General features: G+C 34.9%; 2 protein-coding genes across 2 annotated transcripts; one reads left to right on the top strand and one right to left on the bottom strand.

Annotated features, from left to right (window-relative positions):
• Positions 1–1,325: 1,325 nt before the first annotated feature.
• On the bottom strand, positions 1,326–12,039 carry LOC139150379 (tRNA pseudouridine synthase Pus10-like). The gene is made up of 18 exons (XM_070722716.1): positions 11,919–12,039; positions 11,070–11,195; positions 10,698–10,868; positions 9,704–9,790; positions 9,167–9,207; positions 8,813–8,924; positions 8,417–8,478; positions 7,902–7,959; positions 7,329–7,408; positions 6,796–6,881; positions 6,215–6,340; positions 5,307–5,363; positions 4,525–4,601; positions 4,122–4,177; positions 3,542–3,659; positions 2,946–3,088; positions 2,506–2,605; positions 1,326–1,784 (listed from the first exon to the last, which is right to left on the bottom strand). Exons 1-18 carry the CDS (start codon positions 11,949–11,951, stop codon positions 1,746–1,748), a joined length of 1,572 nt encoding a protein of 523 aa, XP_070578817.1. The 5' UTR covers positions 11,952–12,039; the 3' UTR covers positions 1,326–1,745.
• Positions 12,040–12,082: 43 nt separating this feature from the next.
• Positions 12,083–21,933, top strand: LOC139150380 (uncharacterized). The gene is made up of 4 exons (XM_070722719.1): positions 12,083–12,487; positions 16,460–16,510; positions 16,773–17,381; positions 17,673–21,933. Exons 1-4 carry the CDS (start codon positions 12,107–12,109, stop codon positions 17,724–17,726), a joined length of 1,095 nt encoding a protein of 364 aa, XP_070578820.1. The 5' UTR covers positions 12,083–12,106; the 3' UTR covers positions 17,727–21,933.
• The last annotated feature ends 3,305 nt before the right edge of the window (positions 21,934–25,238 follow it).

Below are 25,238 nucleotides of genomic sequence, written 5' to 3'. Positions count from 1 at the left end.
CTGCCTAAAAGGTGAGGGCATGGCAGGAAGGCCCCCCTGTCCAAGAGTACCACAGTGATTGCCACCTGGTTGGCTTGCTGAGCTAACAATTAAGCTTTCAATTCGTTGTGATTTTTTGCACAAATACTCCAATTGCAGTTTGTGACATGTTCTAAAAAATAGAATGTACTTTTTTTTTCTTTTTTTTCTTTTTTTTCAGTTTTACACATTTCCACGTTACACCTTAATAACAATTTACCCATTTCCAGTTGGTTTTATTTTTCACTTTATTTTCCATATCATTTTGTTACAACTTCATTTTTCAAAAGCTCTGGAATTCTATTAGATCACATGCCTAAAACCATATCCTCATTGGGCATTTCCTTTCAATGTGGCCCTCCTCTCCATAGCCGCAGCATTTCGTATTTTATTGTTTGTATGTGCGTCGCTGGCAATAGGTATGGTGATCACCTCGAATGTTATTCAGAAACTTTCCCACTTGAACTTTTATTCCTTCCAGCTCTTTAAAATCTAGCGAAAGTGTTATAAACTTCCGCTGGAAGATCAACATCTGTGACACATAAATTTGATACAGTATTTCTAGACATATCATACTAATTATGAAAGTTCATTAAATATGCAAAATAGCAATCAATTGTCATGATACTGCTTATTATCATATACCCATGCTCATATTGCTACATCCTAGTGACGTTCACCGTAAAATATCAGCCGTGATATTTTATGGTAAACGTCGAGATATGCATGGTGAACGTCATCAGTTTTAGAGTTTTCCCGAACTACATTAGCAATTTCTTGATAAACAATGTAAACAACAAAATGGCTGCCGCTCCCCGCCTGCGAAGTGATGTCGTCGACGGAAAAACTTGAAGGGCTTCGAGGAACACGGCTATTTCTGGTTGCAAAATACGGAAATAACATGTTGAGTCTTGAAATGTTTTCCCATGGTATTTTTTTGGTAAAGTTCTAGCAAACATTCTGCCTTTCGCCCGGCGCTGGCACTGTGCACGGTCTCCCCCGAACAGGGAGTGAGCATGTGGCGTGACAGCAATGTCGCACGCACGACGACTGTTGACATGGCAACTCTCAGGGTAAACTAACAAAATGACATCCCCTCTCCGCATGAGCTCCGTGCTGTACGATGATCGAAATCAGGAATTTTCAATCGTAATCATGTGCATTTTTTCTAGTCAATACTAACTTTATAGATGTTCCAAGTTCAAGTAGCTTGGCGAATGTCAGGCCTGTGATAACTTATCCTGCTGGTGCCATAAAGAACTTACATGGATATGGAAATTCTACAAAATATATACAAAAAGAAAACATATTTTGCACACTGAGTTTATTTATTTCACCTGAAAAAATGTTGACAGCCTGCTTTAAAATCAAACTGGAAAATAAATGTGAATATGAAGCTTAAAATCTAGGTATCACAGATAAATAAGGATACAATGTAATACAAAATAAAAAATTTATCATAAGAAATAACATGGACAAAAGATAAAATGCGTGAATAGGAAGATGCATGAGGAATCTTTCAAAGCATGGAAATTTAAATTATAGGTCTCAGTACAGTTAAAAGTAACTTAAATGATATGATTTTTGATTCCTTTCATGGTATAGATTTTAGTATGAAACGGGTTGTATTCAAAGGTTAACAAGCTGGTTGCTAAATCACACTGAACCTTAGTTCTTCGTGGATAGTGCCATGGTAGTGTGTTTCCTTTTAAGTTACCAAACAGAGTTCAGTCATCAATTTGTTTTGGCCAATCAAGATTTACTGCCTGAAAGAAACAAAAGTAATATTGTTACATCAGATGGGTTTGAATAATTCAACTGATCTAACAACATGATGAAAACATATAGCACCATTAAAAGACACCATTTGAGTTTGTGATGATAATTTTGAAGTAACATTATTTGCCAAGTGGAGGTAAGACTTTCCTTTTATTCATTCAAGTGTTTTTTAAACATTTTACATTCAGTTCTACTGATCGTTGAAAATTTCTACGGCAAAGTCATAATGGGAACACAAAAATAATAAAGAAGAGAGTTAATTATACTACATAATCCAGACTATACGCAGGAGGGAATACAAAATGAGAAGAACTTTAGGCATTCACTTTGAAGCTTTTGGTGTATGAAAGAGAGACATGTGTAACATGTGTGTAATGTGTTGTACAAAATGAAATCAACAGCATTCCGAAAATACATCTATCAACAATATACAGGAGAAAGTTTACAGGTCGTGTTGCATTGCCTAACATATTTAATCTGTTCACCCCAATTCCCTGTAAACAGGTCCAAGATCACCATTGACAACAATGGGTTTGGGTAAAACTATGGTGGTGAAAGGGTTAAAGAAGTGCAAGCTAGTTGATAAATAGATTTCTTTTGTAACATATTGGGAAAAAAACTTTGAAAAAAGAACCTTTGATCTCTAATAAATCTACAACACCATACAACCATTTGCACAGTATTTCCAAAAAGAAAGAGATCTCTTACCGTGACATCCAGCTCTAGAATGTCTGTATTTGCATTCATTAGAGTGCAGAGATTTGGTTTTGTTCTTCCAAAATCACCATGTACAAATTCCTTGATATATCTGACCAAAAACTCATTGAGGAAATGCAAACACAGATGAATCCATCCAATAGATTACTTTAGGCTGCCTTAAAATTGCAATCAGTCAATTGTGGCATAACACTCTGATGATTTACACACTGAGAGTGGTGCTTTTCATTGTTACAATAGGGCGTTTTTCAATAATGTTACGTAGGTCATTTTCCCCCACACACACTTTGAAATCTTGAGTACATCTCCTATTGTTCAGAGTCAATTCAGTTATTTTATAACCTATGGTCCATAATAATATAATTTCATAACATCACAAATTTGGCATAACATTTCACCCCGGTTTGCGCTTAAATTTGTGTTAAGGATACGTGCCAGCCTGTGTACACAAATAAAGTCTGAAATGGTGTGGATTGATAAAATCTGCTGACATTGTATGAATTACTTTATCTCGTACTGCTAATGGTCTGCGATGTAACACTCGGATTGGTGTAGATTGCTTCAGTACTAAATTCTGGAAGATAATTTAAATGTTAGCAGTAGCAGTTCTTGTGAATGTTTTATCCATCTGAACATAATAAACAATGTATAGTATCTGTATTAGTGCTGTGTTTCAACATTACCTCGGATTCACTGAGTTGGAAAGTAATCTTGATTAATCTTTCATGAGGATACTTTCCTTGCTGCGTCAACTCAGTAATTTTTAAATGCAGATTAATATTTTGGCTTACTCATTAATCTTTGAAAAATGAAAAGCTGCATTTTCAACAGAAAGTTTCAAATGGGTTCTCACTAGAATGTTAATTGTTAAAAATAAAAGTTGGTAAGTGATTTGATCACCATTCACAGGAAAGTCATTGGTCCATGGTAATTACATCTCTACACCTGTTAGGTCATATTAATGAAATGCCATTGTCCATGACCTCGGGCATTATCTACTATACTATGTCAGAATGTCTGTACTTACTTTAACATCTGTAAGAAACTGTAGGTCTTCAGGTTCAATAGCTTTGTCAATGCTAATCAATGCACTGTATGATTTAGTTTTCTCAGTTTCGCCTTCCTTCAACTTGGCAATTTCTGATCTGTGAAATCACCACAGCCAGCTTTATAAAAGTTGATCTTAGTTAGTTAAGATTATTATAGTGACTCAGACATGAGATACATGTATCCATGGTTAAAAAAAAGATTACAATTCAGCATGAAGTTAACACCTCTTAGCCCTATGGGCTTATATGTCACTTTGAAAGCAGTGCAAATTATAGGTCACAAGGGCATTGTAAGCAGAAATCAATGTCTGCATTTTTTGTACTCAAATATTCACATATAAACACTCTTTTCTCCTTGTAAATGCATTTTCAGTGAACTTTGATATTCCCCTGATTGCACACGTGTGATACGAACATTCCCCACTGTACAGGTTATTTGTTATATAATACATACTAGCTGTTTGTCCAAGATTCTTCAAATATTTCTGATTTTCTGATTCAGTTCACTAACTATTATACTGTATTTTTAACATCATTATTGCGAATAAATTTCCTTACTTGTTTATCATCTGAAGGTCTCTCACAGCAACAATTTTAGTACTTCCATTTATGTCCTGGCAAAATAGAAACATGATTTAACTCGTGCATCTATTGACAGTTAGTTTCAGTGAATGATTGGTTAATTTTGAGATATGGCACTGAAGATAACAAAAAAGCTGACCTATGATACTTGGCTGAATAATGCTGGTACTTAATTTTTGTTTTGAACACAGATATGCCATGGTAGAGTTTATAATTGAATATGTGTGGTCTGCTGAGATCTTTGTACAATAAATTCCTTCACCTTGGATCATGAATCAGTTTTGGTTCTATACTAATGTCAGGAATGTCTTTTGCTTTTATAAGACAGTCACCTGAGGGCTACATATTTGATTGATGGTAAGTTGGATGCAGTACTTACCTCCTGAAGTTGTTTCATTTCACTGGAGGATAGTTTTACTCTGTGAGGATTTGTGAATTCCACAACAAATGGCCTCCCTGAATGACATCAAAAATTGAAGGTTGAATGGTATGATATGACATTAGTCAGGAAGCAAGGTTCATTCTCACAACTGGTTTATTTTTCTTTCTGATCAAGAGGAATTGCTTATACATGTCAATTAGCATTTAATATGTACAATTGGAATGGAACAAATGCAGTATTTTCTTAACCCTGGTATGACAAGCAACTGACTGTTTGCATTGTCCAACGACAAGTTAGATATTGGAATCACCAGCATTACATGTGGTAATATAAGATTGATTCAAAAAAACTGATGAAAAGACTTTTTTAGACAACAAAATGCTGAAACTACAATTATCTTGCCATGTCTTCAACTGGTAACAGTAATACTTGAATATTTCTCATGCACAACAGCTAATAAACTTTACGCAAGCATTCAGTCTTTCACATCTGGATGACATGATGATAGGGCATTCAGAGCATTTGTGATTGTTTGTTTGTTGTGCAGATAAGGTGTACATATCTTTTATACCTACTTAAACATGTAGCCATACCCAATCAAAAGGACATCCTAAAAGTTGTTGGTATAAAGGTTCATAAAATTTGCAAACTTAAAAATTAAAGTAACTGTTTCCATTTAGAAATAAACACTGCCACATCAGTGAATGTGATCTGAATCTGATTGCAAACCTTACTTTTAAGGATAACTGGAACATCAATATTAGTAACTCTAAGCATACCTTTACCAAGGGTACACACATCAATATCTTCTCTTCCAGATGATGAAAAATTATATCCTGGAGAAATCATAATGAAACATAATTTTAACGAACGTATATGTAAACAATAAACAGTCAAAACACATAGGAAAAGAAACATTAAGAAGAAACACAAAGACATATTGCACATGGTTGAAAAAATCTATCTCAGCTATTTTGACAGAAAATAGTATTAGAAGAAGTGGACCATTCTGAAGGAGTGATAGAAATAGGGTTGATAGCTTTTGATACATGCATCAGATCACACTCAAAGCTGCGGTACCACCTTAATAAAGATTACACCAGTTTTATATTGTTAAAGGTGATGTAGATAACAATGGTACATGATTTTTTTCCTCTTACCAGTATGTTACTGTTAGAGAACTTGTGTAAAAACATTTTGCCAAATCATGATAGATTTATCATAAAAAATCTTTTCAAGAAAAGTTACACTGTATGTTATATAGTCATAACTTTAGTCTAGTTTGTTTTACAATGAAGTGGTAAATTGCCATACTGTATTTAGACAAGTTATGACAGTGGTGCAGGCTTTATCAAGAGCACTACCAACGTTTGACCACAGGCATCAGATTGGGAAGCAGAAAGAATAGATACAGAGATATGCAAATCAATATTGAAATGATAAAAAATGACAGCGCATTATGTAAACAAAGAACACTGTAGAAAGTAGATGTTTAATGTTATTATAGTAAAGGAATTTGGTCAATTATATTATTGTATCCAATTATTTACTTTCAGTTGGGCGGCCATACACAAACCAGTTTGCTGTCACACTGTATAGAGTGCTTATCTCCATTCTACGAATATGATAAATGCCTGTTTTACCATATATGGGCAAAGGACGTATGATCTTAAAATCACACACTAACCTTTTGCAATGACTTTGAGTTTGATCTTTTCACAAATTAATTCTTCTACTGATGTCACTCCTTTTCTTTCCCCTTCCAGAATCCACGGTGTTTGACTCAACTCTCTACTGTACTTATTGTAACGACCTGCATTGTCGTTGTTACAGAAAGAAAATTTTATCAAAAGATTTAAAATCAAACAAAGATTGTTTTTTTGCTCGTCACATCGACACAATGGCTCATATTTCTTAAAATATATGATATCATATATAGGACAAGTAGCTGAAACTGTTGATGATTTTTCCACAGTTTCTTGCTCTACTTCCAATGGCATGATGAGATACATGATATAAACTTGTCAAATTCAGTCTGTACATGTATAAACTATAGTGTTACTGCTGACTACTCAATTTTATCTGGACTACAAGTCAAATATACGTAATGACATGTATTTTAGACATACAAACATTCTGTTGGCAAGGTGAATAGTTGATTTTTTAACATGTTTGGGGAGTGAAACAAGAACTCGCAATCGACATAAAAAACAAACAGAGAGCAATCACCAAAAGTAACAGATACTGGCCCTTTGATGGCTATATTACCTGCTACATAGATTGGACTGTGTTGGCATGTCACACTGCAATCAGCTGCTCTGCTTGGACTTGTCAGAGGACATTTTGTGAACTCTCTAAATGTGCACAGAGGAGAAAGAAGATACATGTACCAATGATGTCGCAAATGAAAGACAAAATCATACAAATGGCGTTTTGTTTGTGTGAATAAGAGTGGTTTCCTCAAATCTAGCAAGCTGGTAACGCTACCTTGCTTGTGTTAACATGCTAGTGCCTGTTGCCCTCACTAAGGTGACATAATAATTATTGGGATAGTTTTCATGAACTCTGAATTCGCCGACTTCCATAACATTGATCAACTTGTTTGCAACTGCTCAAGAATGCATTTTTTTGTACTTGTTGGTCTTATATCAAGTTTTCATGACTTATAACTGAGTACTAAGCTGCTGGTATGTTGCTGAAAACATAACACATAAAAGATGGCTGTATTCATGGAAGAGAGGTATGGCAATCCTCACTTGTTGTTCACAGGAGAAAGGAGATGCTTATAAACATAGCATTACCTTTTGAATGTTTCATAATTTGATAATTTTGACAATGCTTCTGTCACTGCTGGTTTAGTGATGGCATTCCTCTTTACAAGCTGATAAAAAATGAAAACAAAATCAAAAAAATTTCAGTGAAAAACTTTCACCGTGATACTTGAATGAATTCACTCTTATTTGAGTGTTTCATCAGAAAATATAGGAAGAGACTGTAACCTGTGCATCTCAGTGGGAGTGCAATGGCAGGCATAACTCAGTACCAGTATTCTTGAAGTATCCCTCTATAGTTCAATTATCATGGTGATTCTATTGATAATGTTGTATTCAAAAGCTGAAAATCACCATTGCTGTGCATATTTCTTATTCAGCTATTATGCATACTCCACACTGATGACTACTAATTTGGTAAAAGATACTTGCTGACATTCTTTGCATCTTTGAAAGTTTGGATTTTTACACAAGTAGAAGAGGGGATGCTGTTTTTACCTTTATGCATACCACTCATGTATTAATGCAATATCTCTAACAAGAGATTGGAAGGTTGGCTTGGACCCCAATGACACCTGGGATGTGATTTTTGTAAGATGTTACCTTTCTTTTCTTCCTTGGTCTTGATGTTCCTTTCTCTTTACAAGAATCTGTCTTTATCCTGTCAATATGAGACAGCACAATTCTAATGAACATCATTTCTACAACTAAAAATTTAAAAAGTTACATGAAACATGGATAGAATATCACATTTCCAAGCAGAATTACACACACAGAGGACCACTGAAACTCTTAGAATGCATATATCACACAAAATTGACACTGGAAATGATTCATTATCAATAATTTTTGGTTCTCTTCAAGTATTAGATGCAGAAATTCCAAGATGTATTATGTGTGATGTGTTAAAAAAGCACAGTAGCTCTAATCTTTTTGGAAAGTGGCCACTAGGTTTCAGAATAAAACTACAGAACCAAAACGGTAACCATAAAATTGTTTGATTGAAATACAAGAGTCAATGACAACTTTCAATGGAATGACCACAGAATGCATGTTGATGCTATCTGGACATTCTCTCAACAACGAAAGTTAAGCATTGATGATATACATGTACTCACAGTGTTCCACATTCAGCATCTGTCTCTTCATGTGTAAATGATAAACTAACCTCAAATGGACACTGAAATTACGATCAAAATCTCACTTTTATTGCATTGAAATTACAGTTCATCAATAACCATCATTTATTTTCTATAAGAGAAACCTAATGATTCAGTGAAAGGCAATTTATGGCCTCAAATTATCTGCATGCACAAGCAAACTAGTAACAAACCAACATGTATATGTCCAGCATTGTAACTTATCACACTGACAATTATATTTATCAATCTAACTGCACAAAGAGACGCATGGTATCAAGAAATGGTGTCTACGAAATGGAAAATATTGTGTTTGAGCAACAATGTATTGATCTGAATCTTTATATGGGTAGATTGTGACAGAAAAAATCTTACCAATGGTACAAAGGCCACTTCTAGAACCTCAGCTAGCATCTGGCTGAAAATCCACTTGAATATATCCTTCACTTGAAAAATATCTTCAGATGTCACAGCCTTGAAAACATCCCTTCATCAAAGTGAAAAAATAGTACTGCAAGAATCAAATTCTCTTAAATACAGAGGAGTTTGTTAATAATGTATTTACTTATGTGAAATAAATTCTACTGAGCAAATAAGTACATGAAGACAACATGGAAGAATATGAAATGCCATGTGATATCCTGAAAGAGTGGATTTTTTTTTCAAAATGTATAATGCTGATGGATTTTTGGCTGCATTGACTGTTACAAAAAATAAGAGACTACTTACAGCTGACTGTGTTTTTGCCTGAGATGCAACAAAATGGAATGCTGAAAACACAAACATACTACAGTCAGAAACTATAATAAATTTCTGTGAAAACCAATGCGGTAACAACTGGATTTAAGATGACATAACAGTTTGTCAATTATGTTTTGCAAACAATAATTATGCTGAAAAAAGAATTGATCACATGATTTGCACTATGCCCCTGAACAGTTCACATAGGACTTCATAAAACTATTCAAACTTTTATACATCAGGTGATGCCTGTGTAGAGGGCATCATTTTAGTTTTCTCATGCTGAGACATCAGTTTAATCTTTCATGGCAAACACCAGATTTCATCTGTAATGTTATGAACTTGTCATCACTGTCAATCCATGGGCATGTTCTATCTGTAAAGATGTATTATTGATTCAAGTAAACCTACTGTTTTGATACCCTGATCTGAAATCACTTTCCAAAAGGAGCGATTTCACAAAAGTGACCAGCAGGAAGTGTTGGTGATCAATGCTACATATAGTGAACTGATTTTTGTCCTTACCTCTCTGATCAGAAGCTGTAGAGGCACAGATACTGACAGGGAGTATTTTGAGAATTGGAAATCTTCTTCTTCAACATCTGCTCTGCACTGAAACCAAACAGACAAGAGCTTGTAACTTTTCCTGAAAATTTCCCTGATGTTTAAAACAGGCATTCTCATGATGATTATCATTTCATAGCTTGATTATTTCTTTTGTGAAGAGCAATCTGGTGACATGAATACATAATGACTGGCATCAAGGTAACTTATACTATGGTCATATTAAAACCATATTTTTTATGATCATAATAATGTTAAAAAATACTGAAATTATACGGTGTCGCTCAAATTTGATCAGAATTGGTATATACCAGTATGGGTACCAAAGATCAACAATAAATGTTGTTTCTATCTGTTCAGTGCAGGAAAATTCTACGTTGATATTATGACAATGATTTCTGCACAGTACAACCAGAAAAACAACAAGAAATATTTAAACCAGAAAAACAAGAATGACAAAAGTAATTAAGGTCCGAAACTTTAGGTACTGGAGGTTAACTTTAGCAACATGCATAGCAGAAAGGCAGCTAGCCCCCTTAGTTTGACCATAGACGGTCTTCCTCCCCTCTACTGTCTATGGTTTGAGCAGGTCTGTTAATATGTAACAGTTCATAAACAATGACAGGAAATGACTCAAGTCAGTGGAGTAAGCCTGTTTCAAGACTGTTTCAGAATTTCGCTTTTTCTTACCTCATTTGCACATTTTTGACACTTACGTGTTCATTTGAACAAATTGACATCTCAACCCCTACATCTACCTGTACACCAAATACTGAGACGGTAGCTTTGGCGCTATGGGAGCCTTTGCGTGTGACGGACATACATCCGCACATACCCACAAATATACAGACACAGACGCCACTCAGACTCATCATATAAGCTCTTTTTGGTATTTATATATAAAACCAAATATGAGCTAAAAATACGACAACAGTAGAATGAAAGTGATGCTAACTTTTTCAAGAAAGTTTTCATCAGTACACAGTGTTAACAAGCCTAGACAACTGGGGCACACTGGTTGTGATGAACCATTGTGGTTATCCATTGTCTGTACTGGTGCATTGACTGTTGAATTCTCTGTGTTTGTAGCTTCTCCCACTATGGAAGCGATGTTCTTCTCTAGTTCCTGTGGCAAAATAAAATAATCCAGAGTTAATTCTTTTCTGATCCAAAGATAAGTTGTCAGATAACAGATAACGATTACTCTGAGCCAACACTCGATCACTACATTATCAAAATTTTAAAGCCATCTTTAAGCGCTATGCTAAGTATTTTACAGAATTTTGACTCTGTATTCAGATACAGAGAAGCATGACAAGCACCATACCTTGATTGGTTTTCTGTAGATTTCAATATCTTTCTCTCCGCACAATCTAAGCACGCATCTCGGACAACAAGACAGATGGTGTAAATCTGCTATCACTCCAGACATGTCTCCAGGGAAAATATCAAACTGTTCACATTGGAGGAAAACAAGACAGATTGGTTATGATAGAGTTATTGTAAATTATAAACATGTACCTGGTAAATGCACTGAGAATAATCAACCCAGTAACTGCAACAGAATTCATATTCATATGACACAATTGAGGTGATTCCAATAAGTCCTGGAGTGGAGTGGTGAGTATTTGCAATAGTAATACATGTAGCACAGTGGTTTGGACGGCACAAGAAATCATACATTTTGAGACATCACTATTTATTTTGTCAGAATTTCCTGTCAAAGAAAAGAACAGCTCCTTTGCACACTCCATTATATTTTTCCAAGCATCTGGTCTCCTTTCTGAGACATCATTTAAAGTAATATTACAATAAAGCTTTTTTTCACCTATATTGTTTGTAGTAATGTCCCTATGATTTATGATTGATTCTATTCATAATATTGTACTGGGCATAACATGTTGGACCCGCAGTGTAATAAATGCCACCTTCAGTGTTGGGTTTGCTATGCACAAGTACAGGACTGGTGTTAATAGGCCTTGTAAAACATAGAACTAAAATACTTGAATACAGCTCGAAACTAGATCGTTTATAGTATGTGTCGTCTGCTATCAACGCCTAAATTTAGGCATGGCTAAAAAAAGTAAACACCGGGGTAAATTCAAGAAAGACAGCACGTCTGTACATGTTGTAGTCTTTTTCAATTTAAAAAAAACAAACTTATAAATTAACGTACCTTTCCATGTGAAGAGCTCCGAGATGCGTCCATTTCTAGTTGTTGACCAGACGGAAATGTTAACAGTATCGAAAAGTCAGAGCAGTAAAGCACAATTTCAGCTGATTTCAGTAAATCTCGCAAAAAACGAGATCTCGTTAAATTCTCATCCGAAAATCGGGTTCAAAGGTTACAGAAGCAGTGACATAATGGCGACCGAGCAGGGTGTAGACGTTGTCGAGACTGTAACAGAAAAAAAGCCGAAGAAAAAAAATAACAAATGCGAGGAATCGACCATGGAAGATAAGATGGCGGAATATTTCTCATCAATTAACCCTATGGCAAGGCGTATCATAGAAGAGCAGTATAAATGCAAGTACAGCAATCGAAAAGTGTGGCACAAATTGAATCAAGACGAGAAAGACAAGCTGGTGGATGAATACTTCATTATTCCCCAACTTACAGAGGCGTATGAAGCTAACACCGGCGTAGCCGAACCAGGTCCTCAAGTTTTCCCCAAACTGAAAATTGAAGGACCTAAGAAGGTAGTGCAATACACAGACGAGGGAAGTTCAAATAGCAAAGCTAAGGTAAATATGAAGGACATTATTTTCTGATGTCCGGTGTCCGAATTCCACCATCTGGCTTCCGGTATCGTGTCATGCTGCTCTATGTCTATATAATCACAGTCACTTGTGAGGCATATGTACACACGTCTATGGGGGCATAGACGCCGAGCGCGAGCGGAATAGACCGATCACAAGTGACTGTGTTTGATAATACAGAGAACGAATATGTGTCCAGTATTGTATTACAATTTTTTGAAATTATCCAACGTATCACGCATTTCGAACAGGACATAAATGACGAAATGACAACGATAAATTATTAATTTATTATCATTTATTTATTTGTTTGTTTATTAGTTTTTGTTTATTGACTTCATGTTGACTTGTTCAGTACACAACAGTAGCTGCAAACCTGTAGCTCCAAGGTGAGGCACTTGGTGATTTTTTGTTTTTGTGACCTCGCTCACAAGTAGCCCTAAGCGCGACCATGGCGCGACATAGCGCACTCAAGCACAGTCCCTCCACACACAGACTGAACTTGTAATGCCAAGAAAGGAACCGATTTCAAAGTTAATAACACTTGTGTGGAGGGACTGTGACTCAAGAATTAGGCAAAAGTAAGTTAGCAAATTATTTGTTTTGCGTCCACTCAATATCCTAAAAGGTACGCGGGTAAGCCGGTTAAAAAACACACAGAAAATTTAACACAAAATCATTTTTAGCTACTATAGACTATAGTCTATAGAAGCTATTGGGATGGGTATCCGTCCGGCGTCCGTCGTCAGTCTGTATGTATGTATGTATGTATGTATGTATGTATGTATGTATGTATGTATGTATGTCCGTTTGTGAGGCGTCCGTCCACTCAAATATCTTGAGAACCGCAGTACTTACTGATTTATTATTTGTTGTGTAGATGAAAAATATGATTTTGAGAAACTATTTTTTTTAATTTTTTGATATTGTTGAAAATAGGCAAATTAATGCCAAAAAAGGTGTTTTTGGTAAAAAATCTTCTTCTTCATAACCGCTGGTCAGACAGCTTTGTTATTTGGTATACAGGTCCCTAGGGATAACCCAACTTGGATTTGTTCAAATTGTGATGAAATATGCAAATGTGTATTTTTAAGGAATTTATTGTCATTTTTGGTCAAAATTTGACTTACATTGTATGTAATTCTTGTACTGTATAAACCCTATCAATTCACCCAGAAAAAAATAATTAATAAGATTTTAAATAATTGAATTAATTAGGAAATCATCAAAGCCAAAATAATTTTAGTGTGGAATTATCAGAAAGTTCAACTTTTTTGACAGTTCATAGTGAAATGCTTACCATCTTGGAGGATTAAAACATGTAAAGGCAACTTTCCTGAATCCCAACTTTGATATTCTGAACCACCATTTATGTTATGTAAAAGAAATTGCTCATAATAGTTTGTCATGATAGGGTGGTCAAATAAATAGAGATAGAGAAAGTTCTAATTTCCATTTATGGTTGACTTGGTAACGATAAAATAAGATTACTTTTTGAGGAAAAAAATAGAGTGGTCAATTAAAAGAGTGGTCAAAGTGATATGGTTTTTATGGTAAAGCTAGGCTGTAAGATTCCTCATGTGCTATTTATAGCAATTATGCAATCTGTGTAAACAGTGCAATGAAAGTGTAACATGATTCCTTATAATGCTTTTGATGACCTTGAACTTCTTAAGTTTCAAACATTTGTCTTCAGTGTGCTTTCTCTGAGTACGTACAGTGTCAACTTATTCAACAGAACTTACTGGTTTACAAGTCCCTAGGATAACCTTAGTGAGATAATTTCATACAGTCAGGAAATACTTAATTTTGTATCCATGTCTATAGTAGCTTCAGGGACTTTGGCCCTATGTTTCCTTTATTGGACAATTTTTCCCAAACATCATGAATATTCATGTCATAGTGTGACACACTATGATCGCTGTACGCATTTTCATGACAAATGGATCAAAATAAACAGTCATTTGTTGACAAATGGATCAAAATAAACAGTCATTTGTTGACGTTTGCTTTTCTCTCATTAGTTGTAGATTTCTTTCTTATGTGTTCATTGTGTCCACTGTCTTTGCATGCTCTGCACAGAGGCTGGACAGACTAGTACTATTGTCTCATTATCTGGTATAATTTGGGTAAATGTGTAGAGGTCACTGTTCAAAGTCACCATATGGTTCATGAGTGAAATCCGACTGCCGCAAAGCAGAGTTGGCCACATAGTTAAAAGCCCTGACTTGTTCTTGCAACAAAATAGCATCACCAATGGCGACATATCAAAAGGAAAATTTGTGTTTTTTTTCCAAAAAATTTCCAAAAACCTATGCACGCACGGACACAAAACAAAGAATTTACTTACTTTGGCCTTATCTATTAAAGAAGAATACTTCAGAATCGTCAACACTAACCATGTCATATAAGGGGTTAAAAATCACCTTGACACTGAGACAATCGCACTCGACAAAGCGAAACATTATGACGTGTCCACTTTGTGTTGAACACGTCCGCCGTTTGCATATTGTACAAATGGGTGCGCTACACTGATGTTGCGCTTATTTCCCTGTCTATGTGGCATTTGGCACTGAAGCCACGAGTTAACGAGGTCACAAAACTAAAAATCACCGACTGCCTCATGCCGCATGTACCTTTTTCTGATTCTCAAAATTAAACATGAGAATATGACTGTGCTGCATGAATGCGGCGGAAAATGTTAGTAGTTATACCCAAATTTGTTTCTTAGGTACAATATACAACACTCACTTTAAGTATGCTAACCCAAAAAGTAACCTATTACCCTACTGGTAAAAATCTAAACTCCTCCAAAAGTTTTATTTCATGTGCTTCGTCCAAGGAAAGTCTGTAATTACAGTGATTTCCAAGGGTGAGGGGCTTTAAAGGAATTCTTGCCTGTTATTATCTCGAAAATCCCTTGTACATGTAGTACACACATTACAGCTCTGAACAGTGAATTTATCATCGTTTTCTTTCTGAACGTCAAAAACAATCATGTTTTGTTGTTTCAGTAATTAGATCTGAGCAAAAAATTGATAAAACAAGTTATCTCATCACATAATCACTTGTAAGAGAGCCAAGATATTGCTGTAAAAATTTTTTGTCGAAAAGTTATCAATAAATATTTTGTGACTGTTACTGACATTTCAGAGTAACGGTGCATGTTGTTACAATTGTGTCACTTTTCAATGCAATTCAAGGTACTCTCGTATTTTTCTTCCCTTCCTTACATTGGTAAAGAGTACCACATTTTCAGGTCCTCTGGGCGGGGCATTCTGTACATGTGCATGGTTGCATAAAGTTATACCAACAATATTATGTCATAGACAACCATGAGTCACATCTCTATCAAGGTTACAGGGTATATTTGTTAATCATTCAACAAAACCGATAATTACAGCCTATATTCTATTCAGAAAGCTACATTGATAGAGTAACACTGGTATATGCTTTAATTCCATGGACATTTCCCAGCAACCAGTAGGGGCTAGGGTTAGGCTGTAGGGATAGGGTTAGGTAAATGTCAAGGGGTAACTACATGTATCTTGCTGTTACCAGACAGGCAAGATGTTGTCCCTCAAGAATCAAAGCTTCTCCTTCCCCTGGTTATAAAAGATGTGTCTTTCTCATACCTGTCAAGTGTGTGTGTATGTGTTTATATATATATATATATATATATATATATATATATATATATATATATATATATATATATATATATATATATATATATATATATATATATATATATATATATATATATATATATATATATATATATATATATATATATATATATATATATATATATATAATCTGAAGCTATGAAAGGTCAAGGAAAAGGTCCTTTCCATTTACTGTTGTTGTATTTGTTTCTTATGTAATAGCGCTTTGATCTCATGATTTTAGTATGAACAATGACTTATCATTTTATACTGAACATTTTTTTTCTAGACTTTAACATGGAAAGATGAATTCTCTGAACCATTTAGCTGGGAAACTAGAGTAAGTAGGCATTTAAATGTATGATACATGCATTCTAGCTGCACTAAACTAAATTCAACTGCACTGTAGGTACCGGCTTATTACATACATGTTATAGTGGGGTTAGTCAGTAAAAACCATGTATCTATGTTTTCAGCAGCCTTCAAGTTTTTTTTAATGCAACATCTGGGACATGCCACACTGGTTTTAACCAACTCTACCTGATGGTGAATGAACATAGCATTTCTGTGTTTTGTTATTTATTGTCAACTTTTAACTTCAGAGCCAGCTTGAAATGTCACTGCCTTCTCCAGAGGAAGACATCGGTGCTAACCTTCCTGTCACTCCAAAGCCATCTGATCAAGATTTTGAACATTACAAAGATTCAGAAGAAGAAAACAGTGATGAAGACGAACAAAAAACTGAAACATCCAAAGGCAGTCCTGATCTTATGCCAAAAATGTCTTTTGACTTTGACTTTGACAAAGCTGGGTCGCAGCAATCACTGCAACTTTCACTTGGTGAAACGAGTGAGTATGACAATGTAAGCGAACCATATTCACTGTCCACAAGCAAGGCCAGCATCAGTGCTGTGGAGTCAAGCCGAGAAAATCTGATAGAAGAGTTGAAACGGAAGACAGAAGAGAGACCAAGCAGCCGGGGGACTGTTTCCACTAGCAGCAGCAGCAACAGTTCATCAGCTAGAGTTGATAAGAAGGAGAAAATCAAACACTCTAAGCAGGAAGGATATTTCTTGTTGGAAGATAATGAGCCAGAAACACGGATCTTGAAAACAAGAAGTAAGGAATCGTTGGTGTATGACAAAGTCAATGAAAGTTTTGAATCAGATTCCATCGGACCTCTGGAAGAAAGTGGTAAATCTACAGAAACGGTAAGACATCAGACAACTGAAATTGGTGAACTTCTGAAGAAGCTGTGATAATTTAGCATCATACAAATGTGCATTTCATAGATCACAGGAATTCATCTGCAGCAGAGATGTATAGCAAGCATTAGGTTTGGCAGGATATGAGTATTGACTTTATTGTCAGTTGCATGGCATTGGTGTTCATTGACATCATCCACTGTACAGCATGTCTGTAAACTTTTTTCCTTTTAAGTCCTCATATTTATTAGACAATCATGTCATAATTCATTTGGTGTAATATTTCTTTCATTTCAGGCCAAGGCGTCAACTTTACCAGCAGGTGGCTTTGAATTTCTGACAGACTGGTGATTGCCACTGGGTCTACAGATCTGCAATGCTTTCCTTCCAGAATGCAGTGACCAAAACCTCTGTGTGTTTTCTCTGAAACATTGCAGCAGTGAAGAGTTAGTGGTATGGTAAATGGAATGCAAAAAGGAAATTTTTCAATTTCAATTCTTGTTTTGTTGAATTATTTGTAAGCATTTGTTATACGCGATGTTGCATTTTGAAAAATGTTAATGAGTTCAGTTCATTATGTCATCAGAAAAGAATTCTGACAGTTTTACATCCACAACAAAAGCACAATCACCATTTTCATCTCCTTATGCTAGTAACAATAGTAGAACTAATGTTTAGAAAATATTTATGTTTGAAGAAAGTAAAAGCTGATGATGGGAAGCAAGAGCTCAGAGTAACATATATGATAAGACCAGACAAAGAATCATTATGAATGACCTCAAAGTGTCTGACCTCAGATATGACCAATCAAATTGTTTTCTGATGGTCACATGGCTAATCACTATTGATCAAAACTTCACTTAAACACAACTAGCCATAAAATGACCATTATGCCTTAATGAAAGTGATCAAAATGAATTACCGGTAGTATGTTATCTTGTCTGAAACTTCAGCTGTGAACAACCTCAAATTCAAACCGATTATTTATAAAATACTAAGGTTTATTTTCTTGAAATGTTATCCAAACTAGTTGTTTTTTACTAACACTGAGAAGAAAAGTTATCATAGACAGTATTGCTAATGAATTTTTATTGAAACTTTTTTAAATTTCTTATGGCAGATGAGACAAGATGGAGAAAATTTTTGGTTCAAAATATTTGCAATATTGGGTATATTTTGCAAATCCATAAATTTACATGTTATGCAATAGACAGAAAACCAGTGTCAATATTCCTATAACATTAATCAAAATTTGACTTCTTCCATGTATTTTGTATTCCAAGTCCATCCAATTTTCCATAGTGTAATGTTACCATATTGAAAGTCAGAGTGATACGTAATGAATAGCAGCATACATGTGTGTTGGGACAACAGGAGAAAATTGTAGAATCTAGTATTGTAATACTGGGACCATGGCAGAGTGAGTGTTCAGTAGCTATGCTTCCAATACTAGTATTTTTAACCGGTTTGAATGAAAGTTGAGCAGAGTTTGTTTCTTGACTCTTTATATTTTCCAAGCTCTTGCTACAAATTCATTTACTTTGAAAGCTGTCAACTCAGAACAAATATACAGTGATCTAAAAAATTCATGTTCACAACTTTTTGGCACAGACCAATTCAGTAAAATCACTGCATAATTGTGAGATACTCATCCTCCTCAGCAAAAACTACATGTACATAGAAGTGACCAGCCTCCATCAAGATAACTTTGGGTACAATGGATTACATACCGGTAGTCACTTGTCTTGAAGATGTATTTATGTTCCATGATGTATTGTATCAGTTTGTATCAGCCATAGACTTGCAAACGCAACTCAGTTTGATACCACTGTCTGATGGCAATCGTTATCAAGAGATCAAATTTAAAACAGTGCTTTTAGAAATCTTGTCCTCTTTGTATGTTTTGTTAAATATTCAAATCTACCATCAATTTCAATGCAGTCAATTTCTGTGAAGTTTGTGTTTTTTCATTTTGCCAACATTTTTATGCCGATAATTTTCTTATCTTTGAAACAGTCAGTAGTACTGTTACAAGGGAAAACATGTGATGCTAGTACAAATGTGCATTTGAGGATAATTTCCATATTCACTGGATTTCAGGTGGATTTTACAAGTCATAGAATTAATTGTTTTAAATTCTAATCAGTTATTGTTTTATTGTTTTAAGTTCCTCTCAATAACTTATCTTAACAAATGTCGTAAATGATAGTAAACGCAGTGTTTAATAGCAATTATGGTTACCGGTAGTATAAATGTTTTTTTCTTTGTCACATCTTACCGTGACAAATGATATATTGATTTTCTCTTTCTTGAGGTAGAACTGAAGATGTACGTCTGCATGCTTTGGTTGATCAAATACTTTTGTCCTTTTATTTTGACAAAGGTCAGCTTCAATACTTTTGTATGTAATTATAGCAACAAAAAGCTCAAAGTGAAAATGATAGATTTTCTTACTAAACTGCATGTGTAGTTTATTGTAAAGTTATGTGTTTGTGTACAAGAACAGTGGATATTATTTGTAAATGTAGTGTTTACGATACATTTTAGTCAAATTCACATTGTTACTGTGTTTGTTCATCGATACTGATATTGAAAAATGTTTATACTATGATGACATTCATCATCTTACTAGTGTAACATTTCTACTAACAAATCATTTAAAATGGTATTGTTTCTTTGAAACATTGTTCACACGCCTTGTTTTGGTGCCAATAGTCAATAAGTGACGATGACTTCACCTATAAAGATGGACTGCTCGAATGAGGAAAAGGTTACTGTTTCAGGGTGTGACCCTCAGAATTCACAATTGTTTTGGACTTTGAGTGAATGACACAACACTGGATGCCAGATGGTGGAAGTTGGACACAGGACATCAGAAATAAAACTGTATTCGTTGATGCTTTTGCAGAGAGTCAGTGAAAAGTATGGTGCGTGCCATATGCTCACTGGTTTCAAATACATCTGTACCCTTTAGTCCAAATTGCAAAAGTGCTGATGAATGTTCCATCTTCAGAATGTATAACAGTGACATCTACAAATAATTACATGATCAAATATTGACCATTGATATCAAAATTACATGTTCAGGAAATGTTATAAGGAGACAATGTCATTTTTCGGTGTTTGTAAATGCATATTTCATACACATTTAGTTGTTTATATTCTTTTCTCAGTCCTCACTTTATTGTAGCCATTGTAAAACAAGTTACTCCTAATGTCAGTCTGTCAGTCTTTCATTTCATTTTCACATCACATCCAGTCAAAATTTCACATTGTTGTAATTTTCATGTTACTTTGCAATTTCAAATTTCTTTACAGTTTCTAAGCTGTCAAAGCATGTATTGAGATCCACCATCCTACATGTACTCTCAGGTTTTGTTCCTCTCCATTACATCTATCAGCTATGGAGTCTTTCCGTTACATCTATCAGCTATGGAGTCTTTCCATTACATCTATCAGCTATGGAGTCTTTCCGTTACATCTATCAGCTATGGAGTCTTTCCATTACATCTATCAGCTACATGTATGGAGTCTTTCCGTTACATCTATCAGCTATGGAGTCTTTCCATTACATCTATCAGCTATGGAGTCTTTCCGATCCACTCATGTTCACTGTCACTCACAGAATTGCACACATATACATACTATTTGCATGCTTTGACTACTGAGAAATGAACTTTGCACCAAAGATTATAAATTCACATATTTATTTACATTGCCATCAAATATTTCAATTCCTTCAGGGAATTGTGCATCACAACTGAAAATATTCCTTTATATTAGATGTAGAAAGTTTTACTTCCTAATGTTTCTGATACAAACAAGGAAATATGTCAAGCAAACCATAGTCTTAAATGTCAAAGTTTTACTTTTTGTTCTCAAATATGAAAATAATTACAATACTTTCAAATCTAAATTATTTTGATGATCATCTGCATGGTCTGAGGGAAACTTTTCACTCTGTAATTTTGGTTCACAACAGTCAGAGATTGTTGACAGCTAATTTGAGTCGTTTTGGTCATTGAGATTGTACTGTAGTAGTGATGCAACATTTGAAGAGAGCTGAACAGAAACTGTGCCTTCAATGTTCAGCTGTTGCAGGATCTAGCATGTACAGCACTCACAGCATACAAACAAGTGATAGCTCCAAAATAACTTCAAAGGAAGATTAAATGATTTTGCTATAACTGTCACAGTGACATTGACAGAAAGTAATCAGTAATATATCCTATCCACCATACTCTTCTAATTCTTTGACCCCACCAATTTCTCCAATATTGTTAATTTTCATATTTTATGTTATACCATAAAGTATTTTTTATTTTTGTATGAAGGTAACTGAAACATTTTAGTCAAGTTCTTCAATAACTCATTGTGTCTTATTTATCAAAGTGTATAGCCAACTATATAATTTTTGTTCAATGAGGCCAGAAAACTTTTTTAATGTGAAAATACATTAAACGTTCATGATATTCCAGTGTAAATGTAAACAGCACAATTACATATGAATGTTATGTCCTCATGTCTTACCACATTAATAAAATGTCAACAGAAAGAACGCAAGCGTTTTAAGTGTTTGAATTTCACTCCAACTGACCAATACTTCCTCAAGTCCACAGGAAACATGAAGCCTTTGCTGGCATACAAAATTCTTATTTTCAAACAGATGAGGTTCCTAGTTTAGCGCCCTCAGTGGCAGTGTTCTCTGTTATCATTAGCATATCTGCTTCATCTCAAGTGATGTACCGGTACCATTATTTAAGAAGATTTGCATGTGTTTTGAAAATTGAATTTGTTGACCCTGTACAATTCTTCAAAGGAATTAGATGTATCTATAATATGTGTACCATATCCCGACTGCAGGGAACTTTGTTGTAGACAGAAAGCACATGTATGCAGTCACTTTTACATTCTTTTAGGTGCAAAATACCATCAAGAATTACTAATTGATATTAAATCTTACAGTCTGTCATTTAAACTCTAACCACTGTTGAAGTGGAGTGAATACTAGATGGTGAACTAAGAATCTTTTAGTCAGTCATCTTTGATTTTTCATACCATATTCTGTTGAAGTTCGTAAACCATTTTGTAAAACTTTTTGTGTCACATTGTCACCCAGACCTGTTTCCCAACAGGAGGTCAGTCAGGAAAGGAATGAATAACTTTCACTCTATGTGCATTGCGTTTTCCTACCAATTAACATTCAATTCACAAACTAGATGTTAGCATACAGATCCATAATTTGTTTCATGAGATATAACACCACATATTAGCTGGGAAATTGGAACCAAATGGTACAAACTGTGTGTAGCGTGGTGAAGCAATAACAGATTGGATACACATGCTGTTTAAGGTTGAGCTTCAAGGTTGATGTGACTGGCCCTTTGGCCTCTGGTGAATTTGAGTTCAATTGTCAAGATCAAAGTCAAAGGCCTTTGGGGCTCAATTTCTACGATACTATTAGAGTTTCCAGACAGCATTTACACAAAGTAGACGACATTGTGTGTAAAAAAGTTTAAATATTCTGTAACATTCATATTAATAATTTATTAATATTCATAATTATTTTTTATGATAATAATAGGAAAAAATCATCACAAATTATGCCTACTGGACCTGTGATCTGGCAAGTTAAGGAAAGATGTGTAATCAGTATTTCATACTTTGGACAAGAAGCAAATGTATTTTGTCTCCTATTTAGAAAACGGTACCATAAACGAAGGAATGTTGACAACAAAAATAGTGACCTATTGAAAAATCCTGTGGCAAGGAGCTAGACTCTATAAAGTAAACAGCCAGTAACAGATATAGGGCACATAAATATCAAAATGACACTGTAAACAAAATCTGTATATACTGTATTTAACTTGGCAAATAATGCTATTAATATCAGTTTTGAGTGACAAACAATGTAGTTAATTTATAGGAATTGTTGAATAGTTGCGTTTAGAATGCACAAAAAAGAAAAACATTTCAGACAATTTTAGGATAGTGTTTCATACAGTACTTCCAATGAGACATTAAATTTCAGTTATGCAAACTGACAAGGAAGATAACATATCAAATGTATGATAAATATAAATAAAAAACAAAATCTGACTCGACTGTACAATTATGTCACTTGCAATTTATATTTCAACAAGTTGTGATTGATAGGTTTTTACGTCAGTTCAGTCTATCAACAGGTGATTTACAGCATGATTAAACTTTAGCCTGGTGGCAGTGGCAAAGATAAAATTAATCCGTATGCATACCCTATCAAGTTACTTGATAAGCACAGTTCAGAGTACAATGGATATTAAGATCACAAAGAGACTGGCACCCAATGTGCATATACAAACAGTCACTCTACCATGGAATTTTACATATCTTTAATAGATAGAACTATCAACTTGGTAATTAGCCCTTAAGTAATGGCTTGACTCAGACCAATCAGTGAGACACAGGCTGTAACGTCAGTGCTGTCAAACTCCCATGAACTATAAATTTGTTTACTGGGTATACCCAGCCCATTTACGTCAGCTAGTTGTTGCTATTGTTGAATGTTATTGTTTAATTAGATTAGGATGTTTTCAAATATCTAGCCATAAGCTGAGACATCATGAGTTTTGCAGACAACCTGTTATTATGTTTCTAAGTCAGTTCCGGTGTTTACAAGTTTTGGTCTTTTGAGACTGCACAATCTTCACATGTGTAATACAGAGTTTGGATCAAATAAGCAAAATTTGAAACTAAACTTGTTACATTTTAATTTAAACATTTACAAAATACCATGGCTATATCACAAGCTAGTTATAATAAGTGAACCGGCCCGACATTGATGTGGGCATTTTCAAATGTTTCAGCATAGAAACTGAGTTGAGACACAGAAAAATTACACAAACAAAATAAATCATCTTCTAAACCAACCTTTTTATTATTTCTTCAAAATATTGATTTTCATTTGAACACTTTTTGATTAATACATACCCTTGGACTGCTGATTGTATACACATTAAGGGAGTGTTCAGAATTTAATTCCAGGGTGGGCCTGGAGGATTTTCTATTTTCCTGGTGATTTTTTTCCATGCCCCCCTGGTAAATTATGGAGAAAATCCATGGCCCCACTCATATTTCCTAGGTTCTTTTGGGTTTTTTTGACAGCCACACATAGTTCTACAGATCAGGACTTCTGGGTAAATATTGAATTCATGTGTTTTTTCTGTAGCCCCCTAAAAGATTGTGGTATTTTGTCTGGCCCCTTAATTTTTCTTTGGGAAAATGGGTGGCCCCCCCAAGTAAACTCTGGACATTCCCTAAATTGGAACAAGGAGGGTGTACAACACTACCAATGTCTATGGAAATTATTTAAAAGAACATCACCTAAGGCAACATGTAGGGATCATTTTGGTAGCTGGGGCTTCCAAAGGGCATACATTAAACTTTCCTTTTACCTTTGGTAAAACAAGTAGATTTGTTCCTGGTCCTAGACATTTGGTAAAATTAAAGTCATGGAATTTGCCTTTTGAAGTGCCCTATGACCCACTTAGGGATCAGTGAGATTATCAGACCAAGTTTTTTTTACTGAGCGCTAATAACTGGGTTGGAATGTAAGACAGCTGATATATTGTGTATCACTGAGGTCATGTGTTGTTAGATTGTTCCGGTAAACAATACTGAGGAGTTTGTCAAAAACACCAGAAAAGGGGAAAAGCATGACACACAGGTCTCAGGGTGATAAATATGAATGACCAACGACAGATCAACATTTTTTGGCTGCATATTTGTTGCTTCTTCTGATGTTTTATGCAAGTTAAACTTTGCAACACTGTCTGTACAGTTACTGCCCATTTGCCGTGCAAATAAAATGTACTCAGTAGATTA

The sequence above is a fragment of the Ptychodera flava genome, chromosome 14, assembly GCF_041260155.1.
Source record: "Ptychodera flava strain L36383 chromosome 14, AS_Pfla_20210202, whole genome shotgun sequence".
NCBI lineage: Eukaryota > Metazoa > Hemichordata > Enteropneusta > Ptychoderidae > Ptychodera > Ptychodera flava.
This window is presented reverse-complemented; position numbering and strand designations above follow the sequence as displayed.

Bases quoted from the DNA above. Each gene is read 5' to 3' on its own strand.
- LOC139150379 (XM_070722716.1), bottom strand. From the start codon at position 11,951: ATGGACGCATCTCGGAGCTCTTCACATGGAAAG. The intron at 5,364-6,214 runs GTTAGTGTGTGA...TGATTTCTCCAG, and splicing joins ACTCAAAGTCATTGCAAAAG to GATATAATTTTTCATCATCT. The intron at 3,660-4,121 runs GTAAGGAAATTT...GTGATTTCACAG, and splicing joins GACCTTCAGATGATAAACAA to ATCAGAAATTGCCAAGTTGA.
- LOC139150380 (XM_070722719.1), top strand. From the start codon at position 12,107: ATGGCGACCGAGCAGGGTGTAGACGTTGTCGAGACTGTAACAGAAAAA. The intron at 12,488-16,459 runs GTAAATATGAAG...TTTTTTTTCTAG, and splicing joins GTTCAAATAGCAAAGCTAAG to ACTTTAACATGGAAAGATGA. The intron at 17,382-17,672 runs GTAAGACATCAG...CTTTCATTTCAG, and splicing joins GTGGTAAATCTACAGAAACG to GCCAAGGCGTCAACTTTACC.